The sequence below is a fragment of the Pyxicephalus adspersus genome, chromosome 2 (genome assembly GCF_032062135.1).
Source record: "Pyxicephalus adspersus chromosome 2, UCB_Pads_2.0, whole genome shotgun sequence".
Lineage (NCBI taxonomy): Eukaryota > Metazoa > Chordata > Amphibia > Anura > Pyxicephalidae > Pyxicephalus > Pyxicephalus adspersus.
This window is the reverse complement of record NC_092859.1, coordinates 90,414,383-90,437,907: the sequence shown is the minus strand read 5'-3', so window position 1 is coordinate 90,437,907 and position 23,525 is coordinate 90,414,383. Positions and strand designations below refer to the sequence as shown.

Sequence of the window (23,525 nt, the reverse complement as noted above, 5' to 3'; positions counted from 1 at the left end):
GATATCCGCCATTATAATAACATGTCATGCATTAATTGCTGTTAAATGATTTTTAACAAAATAGTAGACTGGACCTTCATTATTTTTAAGTCTGTCCACACAACTGAGTATTTGCAAACATTAACAAGCATATCTGCCTTTTTGATTCACCAGTCACTGTTTCCAAAACAGTAATTTTTGTATCCACCGTATCCCTGGATCATATTCCAGCCTTGGAGGGTAGAGAATCATGCTACAATAGCCTCATTTGCAGTTACTATGCAACCTGTACCACCTTCAATGTTTAAATAGTGCTGTTTAAGAACATGAAGTGGTGTGAATGGGCTAGAAAAATATGGGAGGCAGGCAAAGAATCAATACTACCACTAGTCACTTTATTGGCAATAATCAGTTACTAGATAGATAGTCAGAGCCAGAACTCTTGATCTTCAATATTTGTCCTTGGTTTGTGACTCAGGAAATGCAGGTCAATGCATCTGCTTTACAAGTAATTCTGATCTTAATAGATGTTTCTTTTGATAATGATATCAGATTGACTTTATTTTAAATCTTACCTTTGTAATGTCCATTTCTATGTGTCCCTTGGTGACTGACATTTTTTATTCTTCAAGTAGTGATGAACGTTTTTAGTTGGTGTATTTTTATCAAGTCAGAAATAATTACAGGGCTGATATATTGTCAGTACATTTTAAATTAGGCAGAATCTTATTCATGTGTGAAAAGTGTGCTAACAATAATATATCTTGTTAGCGATGGCAGCCAGTCAGATTTCTTATTTCTTTTTTGGCCACTGTAGCAGCTGATAGCTAACTGGATGATGTTGGAAACGTGTATTAGAGGTGTATTGGACATCCAACAATTTTCCACTTACAGTTCATTTAGACACATATTTCACCCCACATGCTTATGGATATGAGATGTGAACAAGCGGTTCCACAATTGTACAAGAATACAAGACTGCAAGACAACTTGCTTTGTTCTGAAATGCCAATTGAACTTCTCACATATTTATAAACTAGTGCACAATTGCATTATGTTGTATAATATATATTAAAGTTTTGCAGAGATTGTGGATAACCAGTGGATCTCTTTACCAATTAGATCCAGTACAAAAACAAGAATTGACCCCCGAAGTGCAGGTTGCTAACCGTATCACACTTTTTTGGCAGACTCCACAGAAAAATTAAACAAAGTCTGTTTAACTCGTTTAGGTATTTTTGTTCCTTTGTTCCTAGAGGAAATAATATTTGTGGCAAGGTAATTGGAACAGAGGGAAATTTTGTCCATAATCCCACTCCAACTTCTAGTCTAAATAATATTAGGAGGAAATTCAAATAGCATTCTACATGTCTTGCTGCAGTCAGACAGGAAATAAAGAGGTGGTCACTGCTTGACACTAAATGAAAAATAGATTCTGCTTCCCACCTACCCTAGGAACAGGAGTGGAGGGTGGGCAAGGGGGTGGGGTCCCAGCACCTTTCCAACCTACTTTCTGTATACATTGGTTGGTATGTTTCAGAGGGCTCTTGAACAGTTGCACACTTAAAACACCTGTGATGCTTGTAAGAATTAGTGTAGTTAAGAACTAAGAGTTGCTGATAAATTTCAGAGCAAGAGGCTTTATTTCAAATTACATTTGTATGTTAAAAATATATAGTTCTATTGCTTCTTACTGAGCTCAGATCTGATATGGCATTATTGAAGACCTAAAATATTGACATCTTCATGGGTATATAATCATGTTATCAAATGGTTTTAATGATCCTATCAATGATATGAGACTTGCACCACATTACCTACCACGGGGATCTGTCGGTAAGACACCCAAGTTACCCAACAAAGTGATTTACCATGTGATAAGACATCCAATTACTTACTACATTAATCTACTACCCGTGCCAAATTACCTACCACTATAATCTATCACATATTAAGACACCCAATTACCTGATGAAATTAGACAAGTCCAATGATCCTACCAATGATATGAGATGTACTAGAAATGTTATAATGTGTTAAGACACCCAATTACCTACTACATTGACCTACTATGTTTTAAAGCACTCATTTATCTACCACAGTGATCCACCATGTGGTAAGACACCAAATTACCCCGTACAGTGATCTACCATGTAATAGGACACCCAATTACCTACCACAGTGATCTACCATGTAATAGGACACCCAATTACCTGCCTCAGTGATCTACCACACATAAAGCACCTAACTACCTACCATATTGACCTACAACATGTTAAAATACCCAGTTACTAACTACATCTATCTACCATGTGTTAAGATATCCATTTACATACCACAATGAAATCTTCAGAAACTGAAAGAGTCTTATCCAGTCTTGTGGCCTCATGTTGGACCTCCTGCACTGATCATGCTTTCATCACTATCTCAATAAAATATACTGAAAGAAAAGTGCCTCCCTTGTGAAATACATATTTTATAACACTGGTGTGTGTTTTACATGTGTATGGAAACCGGTCATATTTATAGAACTTCCAATAAAAGACAAGACAGTATAATGGCATGAAAACAATAAACCATAATTATTAAGCTTTTGCTTCTAAAAACAAATACTTTGGATTAGTAAATAATTCATTATTATAATTTCTTCCTCAGTATTATCCCCGAGCTCAGTGTTTATGCCTAGCTCTTAGTGTACGGTGTGCTGGCAATGCTCTGCTCTCAGTTTTCAATCTGACACAGTAAGTAGGGCGTATACCAAATCATATTACCTAGTGCTCAAGCTCTCTCCACAGCACGGCTTAACATGATAAGAATAAAGCACAGAATGTACAAACACCAACTGTACCCTACAAGTGACAGGAAACAGGAACATGAAACTTAGATCATAAATTATATTATGGTTATAGGTGTACTTTGTCACTCTCAATGGGTGTTGGTCTCCGAACAACATTATCATTATTATCTGTAATGCCTATGATTTTAGCAGGAATATAAAAAACAAGGTGAACAGGGATTTATTTTATTTTCATTTGTATTTACCTTAAAAAAAATAAATTACATTCATGGCACTAAACTAAAAAAGACATGCTAAACTTTTCGCTGTTGTTTAAGTCGTGGCTTTAATGCAAACAACTAGGCAGCATACATGGAAACATATAAAGGTCAAATGAATAGTAATATTCTTACAGCAGAAGTTAATGCAGAGTCATAACAACAGGAAAATGATGAGCACGAAGGAAAACGTATTGTAATTAAATGTTTTCAATAAGCAGACAATTAAGATATCTCTTGCTTTCACCTTGCCAGATTCTTGTTTTGTTTATCACTGTGATGTGATGACGCTGACCCTTACATACATCAAAGACTAAGAAGGAGAAAAAATGGAATTGTATAAATATATGCATACATTTTTCAAAGTGAAATATGCATCTATGATGATGAAAAAGCACATATTATAATATTAGAACATTTTGAAATGGGAAACACTATCCGTCATATACTTTATGCCTTCCTAACACACATATATCTAATAATAATTTACCATATGTAAGCAGCTATGGCTATTACATTGTTGCTAGCACAGTATATCACTGAAACTTAGTAAACCTATTCTATAGGTAATACGGAATGTACTGAAGGTACTGCAGATACTAATCCTCTACCAAACACTGAGCTCTAACCAACTGTTATATGTATATATATATTGGCCACCCATTTAAATAAATATTCCATGTTTTTTTTTCTATGTTTAACCATTTACAACCTAGCTACCAATGCATTTTTGGTTATCTTGGTAAATCAGTGCAAAAACAATCAAGTATGACTAGATCCTGACATTTCAAACAATGTTAAAATAATATGAAACTTCAAATGCAAAATAAAGAAAAAGAACATGAAACAAAATCTACATTAACTGCAATTCTATTGTAAATAATCTGCATAAGCATTTTATAATTACTATAGATAATACTTTGTTACATCTCAATCCTAACATTTTAAAGTGATCATCCACTGTACTCTATTAAAATTATCAACATGAAGTTTGCCAATACTAATATTTATTTTGAGTTAATCTCTTTGCACAGCAAAGACCTTTCTAAATGTTCTGGAATGTAAAATAGAAAAATGAATAAAAAAATCCTTAGCAACCTGACTGATTGTAACAAAAGAGAAGCAGGCTTACTGTATGTATTAAGGCATGGAGCAACATGTAGTGTGTAGTTACCTATAACAACCATTGAGTCTTCTGAAGAGGTGGAATCTGGTTGCTCAGAGTTATTACACATAATTATCGTTAGCATTGCCCTATTAAGCCTCAGTGGCATTCCCTTTCATGTGTATTTATAAAAAAATAACAAGCTTTTTCAAATAAGGTTTATTGAATATATGAATGGTATGATGGAGTTAACCTTCTCCCTTTTATCTTTTAACTTACTGGCCCTGCAAAAATAAAGGCATTTACTAGAATTTGTTTTCTCTGATATTTCACTTTGTTACATTATTCCCCATATCTACATTTCTGGCATATTTTAAAGTAATGCATAAGGCTGCACTGATTCAACAATAGGGGCAGAGGACGACTGTCATCAACACAAGTCCTGTAAACGTACAACTAATCCCAGAGCTTAAAAATACATACTGGTCTTCCTAAAACAGAAGAATTCCTAGTAAACAGAGACATGTATACAATATAAATAACCATTTAAAGGTAATTCCTGAATAATTCATTGGGTTTCTGTATGTGCTTGTAGCTAGTGAAGTACATTCATTTCCCCTTATTAAATATTTGATTCACAAAGGCATTGGTTTACACAAGCTGAATGTGTTCAAAGTCACTGATACTTTTTTATGCCAAAGGTGTAGATTAACTGTTGCCTGTGTAAATAGGAAAGAAAAGGCTAGGTATTATACCGGAGGAATGAAAGGAGCATCTGAAAAAACGGAGTTGACAGAATCTGAGTCAGACTTTGATCTGCTGTTCTTTAGGATGCTTTCTGCTGTGAGATTGTCATTAGTAATCAGTCTGACTTTTCCATTTTGACCTGTCATTGCTTCCTTGACAGGTTCCAAAAATACAACCCGTTTTCCAGTGCTGGACTTCCTTTCAGCATGGGTTTCATGGGACGGCGTGGCACTTATGACAGAGGAGTGGGCACTGTTTTGGTTTTGTTTTCTCTTGTGTTTCTTTGATCTACACCAGCATCGGCAGGGTGTGAGATAAAGGTAGAGAAGGACCAAAACTATGCTGACTACACAAGCAGCAAGTGTAGTAAAGGCAGTGTTGAACGCCTCATGTGCATGAGACTTGTGGCTTGTAAAATTGCCTACTGTTATTCTGATATCTATGGTTTCATTAATCAGTCTTACTTTATTTATTGCGATGCACGAATAAATTCCAGAGTCCACAATTTGAGCATCTTCAATTTCAAGACTTCCGTTGTGAAACACTCGAAAGTGGTCAACCGTGGTTTCTGGTTCTAGTATTCGGTCATCGGGGCTTATCCACATAAACTGGGTGTTGGAATCAATGATCTTGCTGTCACAATGTACCAGCAGTCTTTCCCCAAGCTGAGCTTCATACAACAGACCAAATGCATGAAATGATCCATTTGCAGTACTCTCAGAACAGTTAAGAAAACTCTCTTGGAGAAGAGGAATTTTTTTTCGCTCAGACGGTATTGTACAGGCATAATAGGTTTTAAAGTCCACAACTGGACCAAACTGTCTATGGTACCAGAAGTTTAGCATTGCGTTTAGATTGCAGTCACATAAAAAAGGGTTTTCATGAAGATAAATGCCACTAAGTTGCCTTGCTGAAATTAAGCTTATTTGTTGAACAGGCACAGCTTGGAAGTTATTATGAGATATGTCCAACAATTCAAGTTCTGTGAGCTTACTTCTGCCAGAATACAAGTCCAGTGGGAAATGTGTAAGTGCATTATAGCTCAGATACAATTTCTGCAACTTGTGGAGGCCTCCAAATGCCCCGGAATCAATATGGGTTAACTGATTATTGTAAAGAAGTAGAACTTCTAACATTTTAAGTTCTTGAAAAACTGGATTGCTAAGCGTCCTTAGATTATTGGAGGATAAGTCAAGATACCTCACATTTGGGATGGTAGAAAAACTACCACTAGAGATGCTGTTTATAGTGTTATGGTTAAGTATCAAAGTGTGCAGTTTCTCAAACAATATCGGAAACCAGTCTGGATCCAGAAAACTTATCTTGTTGTAGCTTAAATCCAGCTTTTGAATGAATTTAAAAACTGTCCTGGGCACTACAGATAAACTCTTATTAGTGCAGCTTACAATATCACTGGCACAGATGCAACCTTGAGGACACACCCCAGGAGATGCACCACCAACATTACCGATGATGCACAGCAAAAACATATAGGAGATGCTTTTCCATTTTGTGAGAACATTCCCAAATTCCAACGACAAGAAAGGATAAAAGAAAAACATCATGGCTTATTCTTTTCAGAAGGTACTCAATGAAGATCACAAAACCTGTACTCATTCCTGGAGGTATCTTAAAGGAACATTTTGCCACAAATGTTCTTCATGGGGCTGCATTCACCTGACCGCTAAAATAAAAAGAATGAATTTAGAATTCTAGAAATAACACACTTTAATACAACATAAATTAATAAAATTATAGTAAGAAAGTTAACACAATAACAAAACAAGCATGCAAAAAAGTTTGCGATAAGGAGAATTGTTGCTTGTAAACACTTGCTTGTAATAGTCAAAGAAGATATATGGATACATATGAAAAGCTAATTACCTGTTATTTCATGACATTCACTAGCTGTTGTTTGCATGTGGACAAAGAAGTCCTCCTTCCTGACCTTTCTTTGTCTTCTTCATCGCCACAGTGTATTCTGACAGCAGGGAAGTTTCAGAGGCAGAAAAGAACAGGTTTGTTAGCTGTGTGCTGTATTATCCTGTCTGAACAAGGCTGCTGCCTACAAGAGAAGCATATATGTGAGCTGAGCCTTGCCCAGCCTCTGTTCACCTGTGTGCTGTGATTGGCTGCAGTCAGCCTAGAGAAATATACAAAGCTCACTGATGAGGGCACAGACAGGCACAGATGCTGCTGCTGCTGCCTATGTCTACAGGCATTGGATCCCATCCCCCCTCCCTTCTCCAGCAAAAACCTATGATGTTCTGTGTATCCCACTCTTTCTTCATTCTGTTCACCTAAAATGTTTGCATATTGTGAGCAAATTCCATTTCAGTTACCCAAGGGATGTATTGTTCAGACTTCAGCCCCTCCAAGCGTGAAGAGCCTTGCTGCTATTGCAGGATAACGAAAAGGCATTTTCCATTATCACCAATCACAGCTTCTTTTTTGTTACCCACCTGAAGGGGAAAACATTTGCAATATTTAAAGAAGCATTTGTCATAGTCATAAAAACTCAGTTAAAAAAATACCTTTTCTTTTTTGTCACTTGGTGACTGTATCAAGAGCGTCTGAAAATCTCTGACTACATAGCAACAGCACATACCAGATCTATTACCCTGGAGAGGTACAAACACACAGCTAATTGCACATCAAAATAGAGCCTTCCACTCCAATCCTGAAGTATACGTATATATATATGAGGGTTTTTTTCCCTTTAATAAATTGGCCACTGTAGTAAAATATACATTTATAATCAGTTTAATAATACATTACTATTGATTACTTGCTATAGTGTTAGAATAATGTTCAGCCAGTACAATATTAGCGGCACACATGCTTAGAATAAGCATACTTTCTGTGCGGTTCAGGTGACAGTAATTACCATTCCTTCCTTTTTTCCAGCACTGGGATTTGCAACCAGTTGGTATGGAAAAGTAAAGAACACCGAATAGGATCGATTTAGTCTAAAGCCAATTGATTAAAAAAAAAAAAATATTTGCTTGGCTGTCTTTGGCTATAATATTTTCTAAGTTATTGACCTAAATCAGGCATGCAGCTAATTAAAGTACAATGAAAACCTCACAAAGGACTTTTGTAAAGAGTACATTATAAATTAGGATGGATCGCCTTTTTAAACCCGTTTACCATACGTTTTAGTTCTCTGTAAATCCATGTGCCATCCGCAGATCACCTGCTCAGTGTCAGTTTGGTTGGTATAATATTCCTGGGTGCACATCTCCCTGTGATCAGCTTATTTGGTTGGGTGAATGGGTTGTCTTCAATTGATGGCTGGAAAACAGGCTGGTTTATATGATTGTATTAGCTTAATGGTCAGGGGCATTATGTATTGGAAATGATCTTTCATATTTGTATAGAAAGTAGCCCAGCAGAAAAGACTTTACTCTGTCAGCATGTTGCAAAGATGGACTCCCCCTTTTGAAGCAGTGGTCTCTCTGAAGAAGTTTAAAAACCTATTGCCAAGTCACAGCTAGAACTCGGTAATCAGCAAGGAGCAGAATATTTACTAATTAGAATGCTCTAGCTTTGACAAAGGCAATGTACACATGACAGATATCACTGGTCAACAAACATTTTCTTGCCAAACAGATTAAAGTTATTTTAGGTTATGTTTGATGCACAGATTCCAATTATGGTATTGGGTTTGCTGGATTGGCTCTAGTTTGTGAAATAATGCCCTCAATAATAACCTCAGAAAACTAATGAAACATGAAAATTAAGCAAAAAAAACTAGATATGCCTACGTATACAAAATTACATTTTTGAAATACTTATTGTCAACAAATTCTATTTACAGTATATTTACAGAACTAATCACAAAGAAGTCATTGAAAAACACAGTTTGTATGATTTCATTTTATGCTGATGATCAGGACAATCACGTTGAAGGCTCCAGCAGTAGTCTGCCATCATGTGTCTATCCCATCTGCCCTGATACCTTTCTTCTATCACCTTTATATCTTGATGGAACCTCTACCCTTGTTCCTCACTGAAATCGACAAGGTTTTCTGGACATTTTTGGAGATAGTATATCTTTTTGCTCATAGTAGCACCTAAATTTTTAAAGTTTAGGAGCAAGTTTTGTACCAGTTTTTCATATTTTGGGCTTTATGGTTACCCAAGAAGGTCTTGACAACCATGACAGCTGTGCCAGACAGAAGCTTTTAGCCTGGATGCTAAAAGTTCATATTCTTGTTTTGACAGACTTAGGTCACGTATTAAATCATTGAGCTCTTCTTGGGAGAACTGCTGGTTTCATGAAACACTTCCTTCATATTCACTTCCACTGCTAACTCCTGGATTACACTCCAAACCCTGTATATCCTCCATGTCGGATACAGGAATATCAGGGAGTGTACTGAACACTGGTATAGTGAGAACATCAGCACCATGCAGCACAGGTCGTTGCTGATTCCAAATCAGGGTACTCCCATTTGTTTTTCTTGTAACGACTTAAATCTTTTACATTCACAGCACAAAAAAACACAATCATTAGGATGATTTTTGGGCTCTCGCCATACCACCAAATTTCAAACTTTTCAGTTTTCCATTTTTCCACTGACGTAGACACTCTACACAAGTTTTACATACCATATGGGGAGCCCAATACTTATCTTGGTCCCCCAGTTTAATACCAACAGTATACAAGATATGCTTGTTTCATGAATTATGTAATGTCTCTTCCCTTTTTTTAAGGAATATTTACCACAAATGTAGCAAAATACATTTGGGTCATTTAAACAACTTGAAGAACTCATATTTCTGTAAAAAAAAGAAAATGTATGAATAAAAAAGGCAAATGAAAGTTTCATGGAAATAATGCTACATTTAATATATAAAATGCAAAACATTGGTGTAAATAAAGATTGATAATAATATGCTGTGTTAACATATGTTGTTGGTAAAATCATCTATACCAATTCCTGTATCACAAGAACTAGAGCCAATTCAATAAAACGGATGTCATTTCTGGATTCAGCAGACCTGAAATACACTAAATATATTAAAAAATCTATGGCAAGTGAAACAAAAAAAATTTTTTGTTGATCTGTGTATTCATTGCCTGAGACGAAGGGGCCTGTTCGCCTTGGGTGTACAGCGGTTACCTAATGTCAATCATCAATCACCAATGCTGTGTGTACAGTGTTCAAAATCTGTTCTGTGTACGTATCCTTAGCAATCTTAGATTAATAGAGGCCCATACTTTATATGTTCAATATGGCACAACATGATTCATCCAAATAGTGTTATATATTCACTGAATATTTACTGATTCTGAATATTTGCAAATATATAGGACTAAGACAAATGCTTGTATTAAAATGTAAGATGCAGTTTTTAATAAGATCACTTAGCCAGCTAGATTGAAATGATTGAAATGGCAACATTTTAATAATGCTTTGCACCGTCTGTCTACTTTTATTTATCTCTTTAGTCCCTATATATATATATATATATATATATATATATATATATGGTTTATATCACATAGGTACAACACCTTGTGCAGGGTTGCTGTACTTGTATCCACCTACTGGGTTTCTCCTGCAGCTCTACTTTCTACACAGGATATGTTTAAAACAGGGATGATGTCACCACTACTATTGATAGGTAATAACTTGGTTAACAAATGCATTTGGTGTACACGGGGAAAAATCATATCCTTTGGGGTTATTAAAGTATACATTTCAATTAAAGATTTTGTACCCACAGTTCAACTTTAATTTACTGACTGGGAGAAACAAAGCTCACTAACTTGTATCCTTTCCTTATCTGTATAGGTATTTTGACTTAGACCATATATTTCCATGCAACTACCATTTTCTGAAGGAGATCACGATTTGAATGTCAGGTTTTAAAGTAGAATTAAACACATCGTGCATATGTACTTTATTCATTTTAGCTCCATTTCACTAGCTTTAATTAAAATTAACAATTAAAGTTACTTACCTACATTTGGCATTGGACAGTAGTTTAACCCTTAGGAAACGTCATTGCTGAGAACATCTCTGCAGCACATCCATTAACTTCCCATCTGGGACTGTGCATAGTGTGAACACTATTTATCAGTCATGTGGTAGTATGTAAAATATTTAGAGCCAGAGTCAAGTCGAAGAGCTGGTAGGAAGGGCTTTGGGGTTGCCTAAAAAATAATCTTTCTGTGTTGCCTGCACATTCTTTTTAGTCCCAGCCAGGAATATGCTCATTCATCTGGATTGGCTACATTAGGCCTCCAGGGAAACCTTGCAAGGCAATGTAGCCACTCTACAGGTAAAAACAAAAACAAAAAAAGCAAGGTGCTCTATTTGATTACAAAGCAAGCAAGAGAATAAAAATGTATGGCAATTAAGTTTAAGTCTGGGTTATGTTGCTACATTACACCTGGAGGGTTTAACAACACTGTTATGTAAAGTTTGTTAAACTTAGTCAAGCACTAATTGCTTATTAGTAAAACACGATTGCTGACAAAATAGTCAGATTTTTAAAGCTTGCATGTAAATGAAACTGAATAAAGTTTGCATATATTATGTTAAATATATCCTTTGATGGTTTGATTAGATATGTCAGTACCTTCTGAGGAATACAGTCAATGCTAACAACAGAACTATATTTATATGTATACATAGCAAATTGACTAAGAGTAATCTGCTGAATTTCTTGATTGTGTCTACATGCTATGACAAGCATTGAATTTCTGTTACAAGAAGACACATTTCAGTACAGCTTGAAAAAGACGCCTGGCCTTACATCTAGTCAGAAGGGGATAGAAAATAAAAGAGTACAAAGCACTTGATTGCTGAATTCTGATACAAGAGGCAGGGTTCAGTTTTTCTTCCAGATGATTGCAAGCACGGATTAATAATCTCATACAAAGCAAACATCTGGAGCTGCAGACAAAATAAATTACACTATACAAAGAGACAGCAAACAATTGCATCCAGATATTGTACAGACTACAAAGTGGTTCCTCTGAGCTGGAATGAATATACCAGTCATCTATATTTCATTATACAGATTCTTTAGATGTGGTGGAAGAAGAAGGTGGAGAAGTGGTGGAAATTAGAGCCAACCCCATGTCAAATATTTTCTTTCGCAGTGTGGCACCGGTATTTTTTACACATTTATTATGTAATATAATGAAGCAGCCAGCTTAGCACAACACATTTCAATTAAAGAGTTGTCAATAGTCTTCAGAGATAAACTGAACCCTTAACATTGGTGGTATGTAGCCACAAAAGATTTTGCCATGTTTGGTCAGCAAACTATTAAGAAGGGTTCCCAAACTGAAGTTATATTTAAAGTTTACTACTGATCTTTCTTTATCACCTTTACTACCTACACTTGTGAACTGCGACTAGAAAAAGATGATCAACTCAATGAAACATTTATTTGCTGCATTTTTTAGTAACAAAAAATAGTCACTGTACCCTTAGGTAGTTTATTTTCATATTTTTTCTGTGAACGCATTTTTTTCATGTTGGGAACATGAATACTTTTTTTAGCAGAATGATGGATCTAAAAAACCCACAGTAAGGATGATAGCATCATAAAGTTATAATAATTATAGCAAAAACATAGTTTTACAATGAAGGCGACAAAAATGAATGTGTTTTGTTTTATTAGAAAAACAGTGAACACATAGGACACGATTATTTAAAGCCCTGCAAGGCTGGAGAGGATACACTTTAATTAGTGAAGCTGGGCGATCCAGCAAACCTGAAATGTTTTTTTAAAGTCATTAAATGTTAGCTATGCAAATGTTTTGAATTCTGGGGAATTCTGCTGGATCACCCATTTTCACTGATAAAAGTGTATCCTCCCCAGCTTAGAGAGCTTTAATAAATCAGGCCCATAGACACAGACATTCACTGAAACATTCCCCAGTGTAGAATTTTCCAGGTCCAGGTGTTTCAATGGCAGTAATTGATTCTCAGGGAATGTTTTAGTGAATATCAAATGCACTGCTTTATAAATATACTCCATATTGTTTTAGTTTGTTACTAAACTGATGTTGTTTGTATTTTAGATGATTTTGATGGGCATCTTTTTGGATCTAAATATTTAGGATGACTTAAGCCCTGAAAACTGTGTCCATAAAAATCAGGTAGAGGTCATAATATTGAACTACTATGCCGTTTTCCACACTGTGACCTTACTTAGATCAGAGACCCCCCCAAGACAGGTATTCTGATTATTGGTAGGGAAACATTCAACAAGCAGCAAGAGAGATGCATAGCTTGACTATAGTCACTGTATTCACATAGTTCATTGTAAATAAAACAGAAGCAGGGATATTGTTCTTTGCATGTGCTTATGTACAGCCTTTTATCCACCAAAGATAAGAGCAGGAGAGAAATACCAACACTAAATTGCACTCCAACTCTTGTAAGCCCAGCGACCAGAAGCAACAGTGCCTTAGGCTATGTTCAGACTGGTGGTGGGAACAGCCATTACCGTGTGGCTCCCCTCAGCAGTCCTAGCCAGATAATAAACATTCTATAGGGACACCAGCTAGTTTTAGCAAATGCCTTCTGTTGCCAGTTATGTGTAACTGGAAATTATCATCATGATTTTGCTTGGTGAACAGTCACAATATGGAAACACGCAAAGTTTTTTGCAACAAAATGAAACAATTGCCTGTGTATAACAGGAAATAATTGCCATGATTTTAGTTGCTTAAAGAGAGCAAAATGTAAAAAATTTAATTTTGTAAGCAGGAAACGTATTTATTGCAGAAGGGAAAATGCCTGTTACTTGCGTTTCTGTAATGTATATTTAATGTACACTGAGCTCTGAGCTGGTTGCCAGGAATTAATTAACTGCTCATTCCTTCCTGGCCAATTGAGATGGCTGAAGATCCCAAACCTGGAAGAGGACCTGGAAAAGGTAGTGGTGCCCACAATTAGGTGAGGAGAGGCAAATGCAGATACAAAATTGTGGTTAGGCAGGTGAGTTTATTTGACTGCAGAAGGGACATTGCCTGTTGGGGAATGAAGACTATGTCAATTCTATATACGCATTTATGGCATTGTGTAAACTAGGCTTCTATATAAGACTGATCAAAACTGGCAAAGTTTATATACCTTGCAGAACAGTCCAGGACAATATTCTACCTGAATACTGAGAACGGTGTAGGTATATGATATTAAGCCTTCATGTTATTTCCCTTGTGAGTATATAGTAAAAAATGAATACGTGAATATGTGGGGACTGGTATTTCAATTAGCGTCCTTTAATGTTAAAACAAAACACTTGTGTGTTTGGTATGTGGGTTGAGAATCCTGAGGGTCATTTTGCATCTACTGGGGGCAATAATATCCTTTAGACAGCAGTAAAGGTTTTGACCTAGGCAGTAAGCCTAGATTAAAATAAAGGGGCCAGTATTAGGTAGTTTTACATATTGTGTAAATGTTTTAGATTTAGGAAATAGGTAAACTTATTGGTAAAAAAAAAACATATATAAAAAAAAAAAAATAAAAGAAATTTGAAACAACAACCTGTTTTCTTTGGGCATGAACAGACTTGCTTAGCTGGAGCAACTTCTCTCTTTGGAATTATAAAATAGGAAAAGCAGAATACAAGAACAATTGTAAATGAAACACAGTATCAACCAGGTACTGAGTAATGCCTAACAACTATAACAAGAAATCATATTGTCAAGTGACTTATCTAAAAAAAAAGGTTATAATTGCATAGTAAAGATACAATAAAAAAAAAAATAAAGGCAAAATAAAGACTAAAATCTTATCTATGTGAAAGCTGTATCCATAGGATGTATCAGAAGTTGGTGGGCTAAAAAAATTGTTTGTTATTCTCAAAGCTGAGCATACCTAATGTTACAGGGAGATAAGAAATGGCTTTACCTTTCAAAGTAAATGTCTCTGGAACAAGTGATTCATGGCCCCTAAAACACCTGACACAACATCCTCTGGGGTATGCTACATCAATTCTTCTTTTGATAGATGTAAGTTGCAGAAAACACATGAAGAATGCTCTTGATGATCTGATTCTGAAAATGCTAGTGGGTGCTGGTTTCTGATCTCATGTCTTTCTGAATCACTTGCAATGAGCATGTAGACAGTGATAGCAAAAGAAAATCAGAATTTATTCTGCATACTTGTTTCAGGGCAGTGACTCAGCAAGTATTACAAACAAGCATAACAGGGGTTTTATTTGTCTTTAATATTATTAATATTATTATTAAACATTTCATCATTACAAATTTAGATGGGAAGAAGACAGTGTACATGTTATACAGGTGTAATATATATATATATATTACATAATAATAAAAAAAAATAATTAAAAAGTAATATCCTTTTAACTAATTTGATGTTGAATTGAAATTTAGTGCAGCAACGTCTTTCCGTTTCAGGAATTTATCTTTCTGGCATAAAATAAAGCAGGCACAGCAGTATCCTGGAATGTAGCTTTTTCCACATTGTTGTATCATAGGGAGTAATTATGTCTGTGTATAAGGGGAATATTGAACTTTGGTTTTATAGTTACTATAGGGAGTGTTGAAATAATTTTTACAGTCGTACAAATTGTGATATGTACAAATAAAAGTCTTTTTGGAAAGTCCCATTGCTGCTGGATCTTTACTTAGAGAACCCCAGATTAGAGTTAGGCCATTACAACTGGAAAATCCATAACCAAGATGGAGAACACATCTTTATTCGCTAGCACACAGTTGTACTTCACTGGAGCTCGGTTCAGACCATATACTTGTACATGTATCTTAAGATAATGCTGCCTCTTTAGATGTACTTATGAAATTTACTTGTTCATACTGATGTTTACTTTTTTTCTCCTTTAGGCCAGTTACCTTTTGCCACCTCTGTCTCTGACACCTTTTTGGATGCTGGTTCAAGGTAATTTCACTACTTACTTATAGCAAAAAGAAGGGGGATATATGTTCATCACAACAGCTAAGTAAATCTGCTACTCGGCCCTGAATAATGCATTCATCTTTCTCCAAGTACCATCTATCCATCTGCTCCCTTAGGGCAGATTCCTATCTGTCTTTTCAATGTGCACCTTGTCAGCAGCTCAAGCATTTGTCTGGCAGTGCTGGTTCAAAAAAACAGCATCTGCTCATGTGACAGCTGGCAGTAGTGTTCTGTAATCATAATGCTCATTGCAGCCCCAATTTATTCCCTATGGGGGCTGCCACAGGGGGCCCAATTGTCCAAGCGGCAGAATTTCCTGGTGTAAAGGAGCCGTAAATTGTCCCTTTCTTCCAGTATCACCAAACTAGTAAAAGATCAGGGAAACATGCTGGTATATGGAACCCTGACCTCTTCAATTCACTTTAGAGAGGGAGTTTAGAACCCAAGTTGGAACCATGAGCCCACAACAGAAGGTTGCATCTCACCACAAGTCTGAAATATGAAACACTTCCTTCATATTCACTTCCACTGCTAACTCCTGGATTACACTCCAAACCCTGTATATCCTCCATGTCGGATACAGGAATATCAGGGAGTGTACTGAACACTGGTATAGTGAGAACATCAGCACCATGCAGCACAGGTCGTTGCTGATTCCAAATCAGGGTACTCCCATTTGTTTTTCTTGTAACGACTTAAATCTTTTACATTCACAGCACAAAAAAACACAATCATTAGGATGATTTTTGGGCTCTCGCCATACCACCAAATTTCAAACTTTTCAGTTTTCCATTTTTCCACTGACGTAGACACTCTACACAAGTTTTACATACCATATGGGGAGCCCAATACTTATCTTGGTCCCCCAGTTTAATACCAACAGTATACAAGATATGCTTGTTTCATGAATTATGTAATGTCTCTTCCCTTTTTTTAAGGAATATTTACCACAAATGTAGCAAAATACATTTGGGTCATTTAAACAACTTGAAGAACTCATATTTCTGTAAAAAAAAGAAAATGTATGAATAAAAAAGGCAAATGAAAGTTTCATGGAAATAATGCTACATTTAATATATAAAATGCAAAACATTGGTGTAAATAAAGATTGATAATAATATGCTGTGTTAACATATGTTGTTGGTAAAATCATCTATACCAATTCCTGTATCACAAGAACTAGAGCCAATTCAATAAAACGGATGTCATTTCTGGATTCAGCAGACCTGAAATACACTAAATATATTAAAAAATCTATGGCAAGTGAAACAAAAAAATTTTTTTGTTGATCTGTGTATTCATTGCCTGAGACGAAGGGGCCTGTTCGCCTTGGGTGTACAGCGGTTACCTAATGTCAATCATCAATCACCAATGCTGTGTGTACAGTGTTCAAAATCTGTTCTGTGTACGTATCCTTAGCAATCTTAGATTAATAGAGGCCCATACTTTATATGTTCAATATGGCACAACATGATTCATCCAAATAGTGTTATATATTCACTGAATATTTACTGATTCTGAATATTTGCAAATATATAGGACTAAGACAAATGCTTGTATTAAAATGTAAGATGCAGTTTTTAATAAGATCACTTAGCCAGCTAGATTGAAATGATTGAAATGGCAACATTTTAATAATGCTTTGCACCGTCTGTCTACTTTTATTTATCTCTTTAGTCCCTATATATATATATATATATATATATATATATATATATGGTTTATATCACATAGGTACAACACCTTGTGCAGGGTTGCTGTACTTGTATCCACCTACTGGGTTTCTCCTGCAGCTCTACTTTCTACACAGGATATGTTTAAAACAGGGATGATGTCACCACTACTATTGATAGGTAATAACTTGGTTAACAAATGCATTTGGTGTACACGGGGAAAAATCATATCCTTTGGGGTTATTAAAGTATACATTTCAATTAAAGATTTTGTACCCACAGTTCAACTTTAATTTACTGACTGGGAGAAACAAAGCTCACTAACTTGTATCCTTTCCTTATCTGTATAGGTATTTTGACTTAGACCATATATTTCCATGCAACTACCATTTTCTGAAGGAGATCACGATTTGAATGTCAGGTTTTAAAGTAGAATTAAACACATCGTGCATATGTACTTTATTCATTTTAGCTCCATTTCACTAGCTTTAATTAAAATTAACAATTAAAGTTACTTACCTACATTTGGCATTGGACAGTAGTTTAACCCTTAGGAAACGTCATTGCTGAGAACATCTCTGCAGCACATCCATTAACTTCCCATCTGGGACTGTGCATAGTGTGAACACTATTTATCAGTCATGTGGTAGTATGTAAAATATTTAGAGCCAGAGTCAAGTCGAAGAGCTGGTAGGAAGGGCTTTGGGGTTGCCTAAAAAATAATCTTTCTGTGTTGCCTGCACATTCTTTTTAGTCCCAGCCAGGAATATGCTCATTCATCTGGATTGGCTACATTAGGCCTCCAGGGAAACCTTGCAAGGCAATGTAGCCACTCTACAGGTAAAAACAAAAACAAAAAAAGCAAGGTGCTCTATTTGATTACAAAGCAAGCAAGAGAATAAAAATGTATGGCAATTAAGTTTAAGTCTGGGTTATGTTGCTACATTACACCTGGAGGGTTTAACAACACTGTTATGTAAAGTTTGTTAAACTTAGTCAAGCACTAATTGCTTATTAGTAAAACACGATTGCTGACAAAATAGTCAGATTTTTAAAGCTTGCATGTAAATGAAACTGAATAAAGTTTGCATATATTATGTTAAATATATCCTTTGATGGTTTGATTAGATATGTCAGTACCTTCTGAGGAATACAGTCAATGCTAACAACAGAACTATATTTATATGTATACATAGCAAATTGACTAAGAGTAATCTGCTGAATTTCTTGATTGTGTCTACATGCTATGACAAGCATTGAATTTCTGTTACAAGAAGACACATTTCAGTACAGCTTGAAAAAGACGCCTGGCCTTACATCTAGTCAGAAGGGGATAGAAAATAAAAGAGTACAAAGCACTTGATTGCTGAATTCTGATACAAGAGGCAGGGTTCAGTTTTTCTTCCAGATGATTGCAAGCACGGATTAATAATCTCATACAAAGCAAACATCTGGAGCTGCAGACAAAATAAATTACACTATACAAAGAGACAGCAAACAATTGCATCCAGATATTGTACAGACTACAAAGTGGTTCCTCTGAGCTGGAATGAATATACCAGTCATCTATATTTCATTATACAGATTCTTTAGATGTGGTGGAAGAAGAAGGTGGAGAAGTGGTGGAAATTAGAGCCAACCCCATGTCAAATATTTTCTTTCGCAGTGTGGCACCGGTATTTTTTACACATTTATAATGTAATATAATGAAGCAGCCAGCTTAGCACAACACATTTCAATTAAAGAGTTGTCAATAGTCTTCAGAGATAAACTGAACCCTTAACATTGGTGGTATGTAGCCACAAAAGATTTTGCCATGTTTGGTCAGCAAACTATTAAGAAGGGTTCCCAAACTGAAGTTATATTTAAAGTTTACTACTGATCTTTCTTTATCACCTTTACTACCTACACTTGTGAACTGCGACTAGAAAAAGATGATCAACTCAATGAAACATTTATTTGCTGCATTTTTTAGTAACAAAAAATAGTCACTGTACCCTTAGGTAGTTTATTTTCATATTTTTTCTGTGAACGCATTTTTTTCATGTTGGGAACATGAATACTTTTTTTAGCAGAATGATGGATCTAAAAAACCCACAGTAAGGATGATAGCATCATAAAGTTATAATAATTATAGCAAAAACATAGTTTTACAATGAAGGCGACAAAAATGAATGTGTTTTGTTTTATTAGAAAAACAGTGAACACATAGGACACGATTATTTAAAGCCCTGCAAGGCTGGAGAGGATACACTTTAATTAGTGAAGCTGGGCGATCCAGCAAACCTGAAATGTTTTTTTAAAGTCATTAAATGTTAGCTATGCAAATGTTTTGAATTCTGGGGAATTCTGCTGGATCACCCATTTTCACTGATAAAAGTGTATCCTCCCCAGCTTAGAGAGCTTTAATAAATCAGGCCCATAGACACAGACATTCACTGAAACATTCCCCAGTGTAGAATTTTCCAGGTCCAGGTGTTTCAATGGCAGTAATTGATTCTCAGGGAATGTTTTAGTGAATATCAAATGCACTGCTTTATAAATATACTCCATATTGTTTTAGTTTGTTACTAAACTGATGTTGTTTGTATTTTAGATGATTTTGATGGGCATCTTTTTGGATCTAAATATTTAGGATGACTTAAGCCCTGAAAACTGTGTCCATAAAAATCAGGTAGAGGTCATAATATTGAACTACTATGCCGTTTTCCACACTGTGACCTTACTTAGATCAGAGACCCCCCCCAAGACAGGTATTCTGATTATTGGTAGGGAAACATTCAACAAGCAGCAAGAGAGATGCATAGCTTGACTATAGTCACTGTATTCACATAGTTCATTGTAAATAAAACAGAAGCAGGGATATTGTTCTTTGCATGTGCTTATGTACAGCCTTTTATCCACCAAAGATAAGAGCAGGAGAGAAATACCAACACTAAATTGCACTCCAACTCTTGTAAGCCCAGCGACCAGAAGCAACAGTGCCTTAGGCTATGTTCAGACTGGTGGTGGGAACAGCCATTACCGTGTGGCTCCCCTCAGCAGTCCTAGCCAGATAATAAACATTCTATAGGGACACCAGCTAGTTTTAGCAAATGCCTTCTGTTGCCAGTTATGTGTAACTGGAAATTATCATCATGATTTTGCTTGGTGAACAGTCACAATATGGAAACACGCAAAGTTTTTTGCAACAAAATGAAACAATTGCCTGTGTATAACAGGAAATAATTGCCATGATTTTAGTTGCTTAAAGAGAGCAAAATGTAAAAAATTTAATTTTGTAAGCAGGAAACGTATTTATTGCAGAAGGGAAAATGCCTGTTACTTGCGTTTCTGTAATGTATATTTAATGTACACTGAGCTCTGAGCTGGTTGCCAGGAATTAATTAACTGCTCATTCCTTCCTGGCCAATTGAGATGGCTGAAGATCCCAAACCTGGAAGAGGACCTGGAAAAGGTAGTGGTGCCCACAATTAGGTGAGGAGAGGCAAATGCAGATACAAAATTGTGGTTAGGCAGGTGAGTTTATTTGACTGCAGAAGGGACATTGCCTGTTGGGGAATGAAGACTATGTCAATTCTATATACGCATTTATGGCATTGTGTAAACTAGGCTTCTATATAAGACTGATCAAAACTGGCAAAGTTTATATACCTTGCAGAACAGTCCAGGACAATATTCTACCTGAATACTGAGAACGGTGTAGGTATATGATATTAAGCCTTCATGTTATTTCCCTTGTGAGTATATAGTAAAAAATGAATACGTGAATATGTGGGGACTGGTATTTCAATTAGCGTCCTTTAATGTTAAAACAAAACACTTGTGTGTTTGGTATGTGGGTTGAGAATCCTGAGGGTCATTTTGCATCTACTGGGGGCAATAATATCCTTTAGACAGCAGTAAAGGTTTTGACCTAGGCAGTAAGCCTAGATTAAAATAAAGGGGCCAGTATTAGGTAGTTTTACATATTGTGTAAATGTTTTAGATTTAGGAAATAGGTAAACTTATTGGTAAAAAAAAAACATATATAAAAAAAAAAAAATAAAAGAAATTTGAAACAACAACCTGTTTTCTTTGGGCATGAACAGACTTGCTTAGCTGGAGCAACTTCTCTCTTTGGAATTATAAAATAGGAAAAGCAGAATACAAGAACAATTGTAAATGAAACACAGTATCAACCAGGTACTGAGTAATGCCTAACAACTATAACAAGAAATCATATTGTCAAGTGACTTATCTAAAAAAAAAGGTTATAATTGCATAGTAAAGATACAATAAAAAAAAAAATAAAGGCAAAATAAAGACTAAAATCTTATCTATGTGAAAGCTGTATCCATAGGATGTATCAGAAGTTGGTGGGCTAAAAAAATTGTTTGTTATTCTCAAAGCTGAGCATACCTAATGTTACAGGGAGATAAGAAATGGCTTTACCTTTCAAAGTAAATGTCTCTGGAACAAGTGATTCATGGCCCCTAAAACACCTGACACAACATCCTCTGGGGTATGCTACATCAATTCTTCTTTTGATAGATGTAAGTTGCAGAAAACACATGAAGAATGCTCTTGATGATCTGATTCTGAAAATGCTAGTGGGTGCTGGTTTCTGATCTCATGTCTTTCTGAATCACTTGCAATGAGCATGTAGACAGTGATAGCAAAAGAAAATCAGAATTTATTCTGCATACTTGTTTCAGGGCAGTGACTCAGCAAGTATTACAAACAAGCATAACAGGGGTTTTATTTGTCTTTAATATTATTAATATTATTATTAAACATTTCATCATTACAAATTTAGATGGGAAGAAGACAGTGTACATGTTATACAGGTGTAATATATATATATATATTACATAATAATAAAAAAAAATAATTAAAAAGTAATATCCTTTTAACTAATTTGATGTTGAATTGAAATTTAGTGCAGCAACGTCTTTCCGTTTCAGGAATTTATCTTTCTGGCATAAAATAAAGCAGGCACAGCAGTATCCTGGAATGTAGCTTTTTCCACATTGTTGTATCATAGGGAGTAATTATGTCTGTGTATAAGGGGAATATTGAACTTTGGTTTTATAGTTACTATAGGGAGTGTTGAAATAATTTTTACAGTCGTACAAATTGTGATATGTACAAATAAAAGTCTTTTTGGAAAGTCCCATTGCTGCTGGATCTTTACTTAGAGAACCCCAGATTAGAGTTAGGCCATTACAACTGGAAAATCCATAACCAAGATGGAGAACACATCTTTATTCGCTAGCACACAGTTGTACTTCACTGGAGCTCGGTTCAGACCATATACTTGTACATGTATCTTAAGATAATGCTGCCTCTTTAGATGTACTTATGAAATTTACTTGTTCATACTGATGTTTACTTTTTTTCTCCTTTAGGCCAGTTACCTTTTGCCACCTCTGTCTCTGACACCTTTTTGGATGCTGGTTCAAGGTAATTTCACTACTTACTTATAGCAAAAAGAAGGGGGGATATGTGTTCATCACAACAGTAAATCTGCTACTCGGCCCTGAATAATGCATTCATCTTTCTCCAAGTACCATCTATCCATCTGCTCCCTTAGGGCAGATTCCTATCTGTCTTTTCAATGTGCACCTTGTCAGCAGCTCAAGCATTTGTCTGGCAGTGCTGGTTCAAAAAAACAGCATCTGCTCATGTGACAGCTGGCAGTAGTGTTCTGTAATCATAATGCTCATTGCAGCCCCAATTTATTCCCTATGGGGGCTGCCACAGGGGGCCCAATTGTCCAAGCGGCAGAATTTCCTGGTGTAAAGGAGCCGTAAATTGTCCCTTTCTTCCAGTATCACCAAACTAGTAAAAGATCAGGGAAACATGCTGGTATATGAAACCCTGACCTCTTCAATTCACTTTAGAGAGGGAGTTTAGAACCCAAGTTGGAACCATGAGCCCACAACAGAAGGTTGCATCTCACCACAAGTCTGAAATCCTGCCCTTTTTTTTATTGCATTACTGTTCACCTTAATATTACTTCTCAGCAAGTAAAGTTACATTATTTAAAAAATGACAGCTTTCATAATC

At 35.8% G+C, this 23,525-nt stretch overlaps 1 protein-coding gene across 1 annotated transcript; it reads right to left on the bottom strand.

Annotated features, from left to right (window-relative positions):
- Positions 1-3,075: 3,075 nt before the first annotated feature.
- AMIGO2 (adhesion molecule with Ig like domain 2) lies at positions 3,076-7,056 on the bottom strand. Its single transcript, XM_072401435.1, has 3 exons — positions 6,770-7,056; positions 4,894-6,569; positions 3,076-3,346 (listed from the first exon to the last, which is right to left on the bottom strand). The coding sequence occupies exons 2-3, from the start codon at positions 6,448-6,450 to the stop codon at positions 3,305-3,307; spliced, it is 1,599 nt and encodes a 532-aa protein (XP_072257536.1). The 5' UTR covers positions 6,451-6,569; positions 6,770-7,056; the 3' UTR covers positions 3,076-3,304.
- Between the last annotated feature and the right edge of the window lie 16,469 nt (positions 7,057-23,525).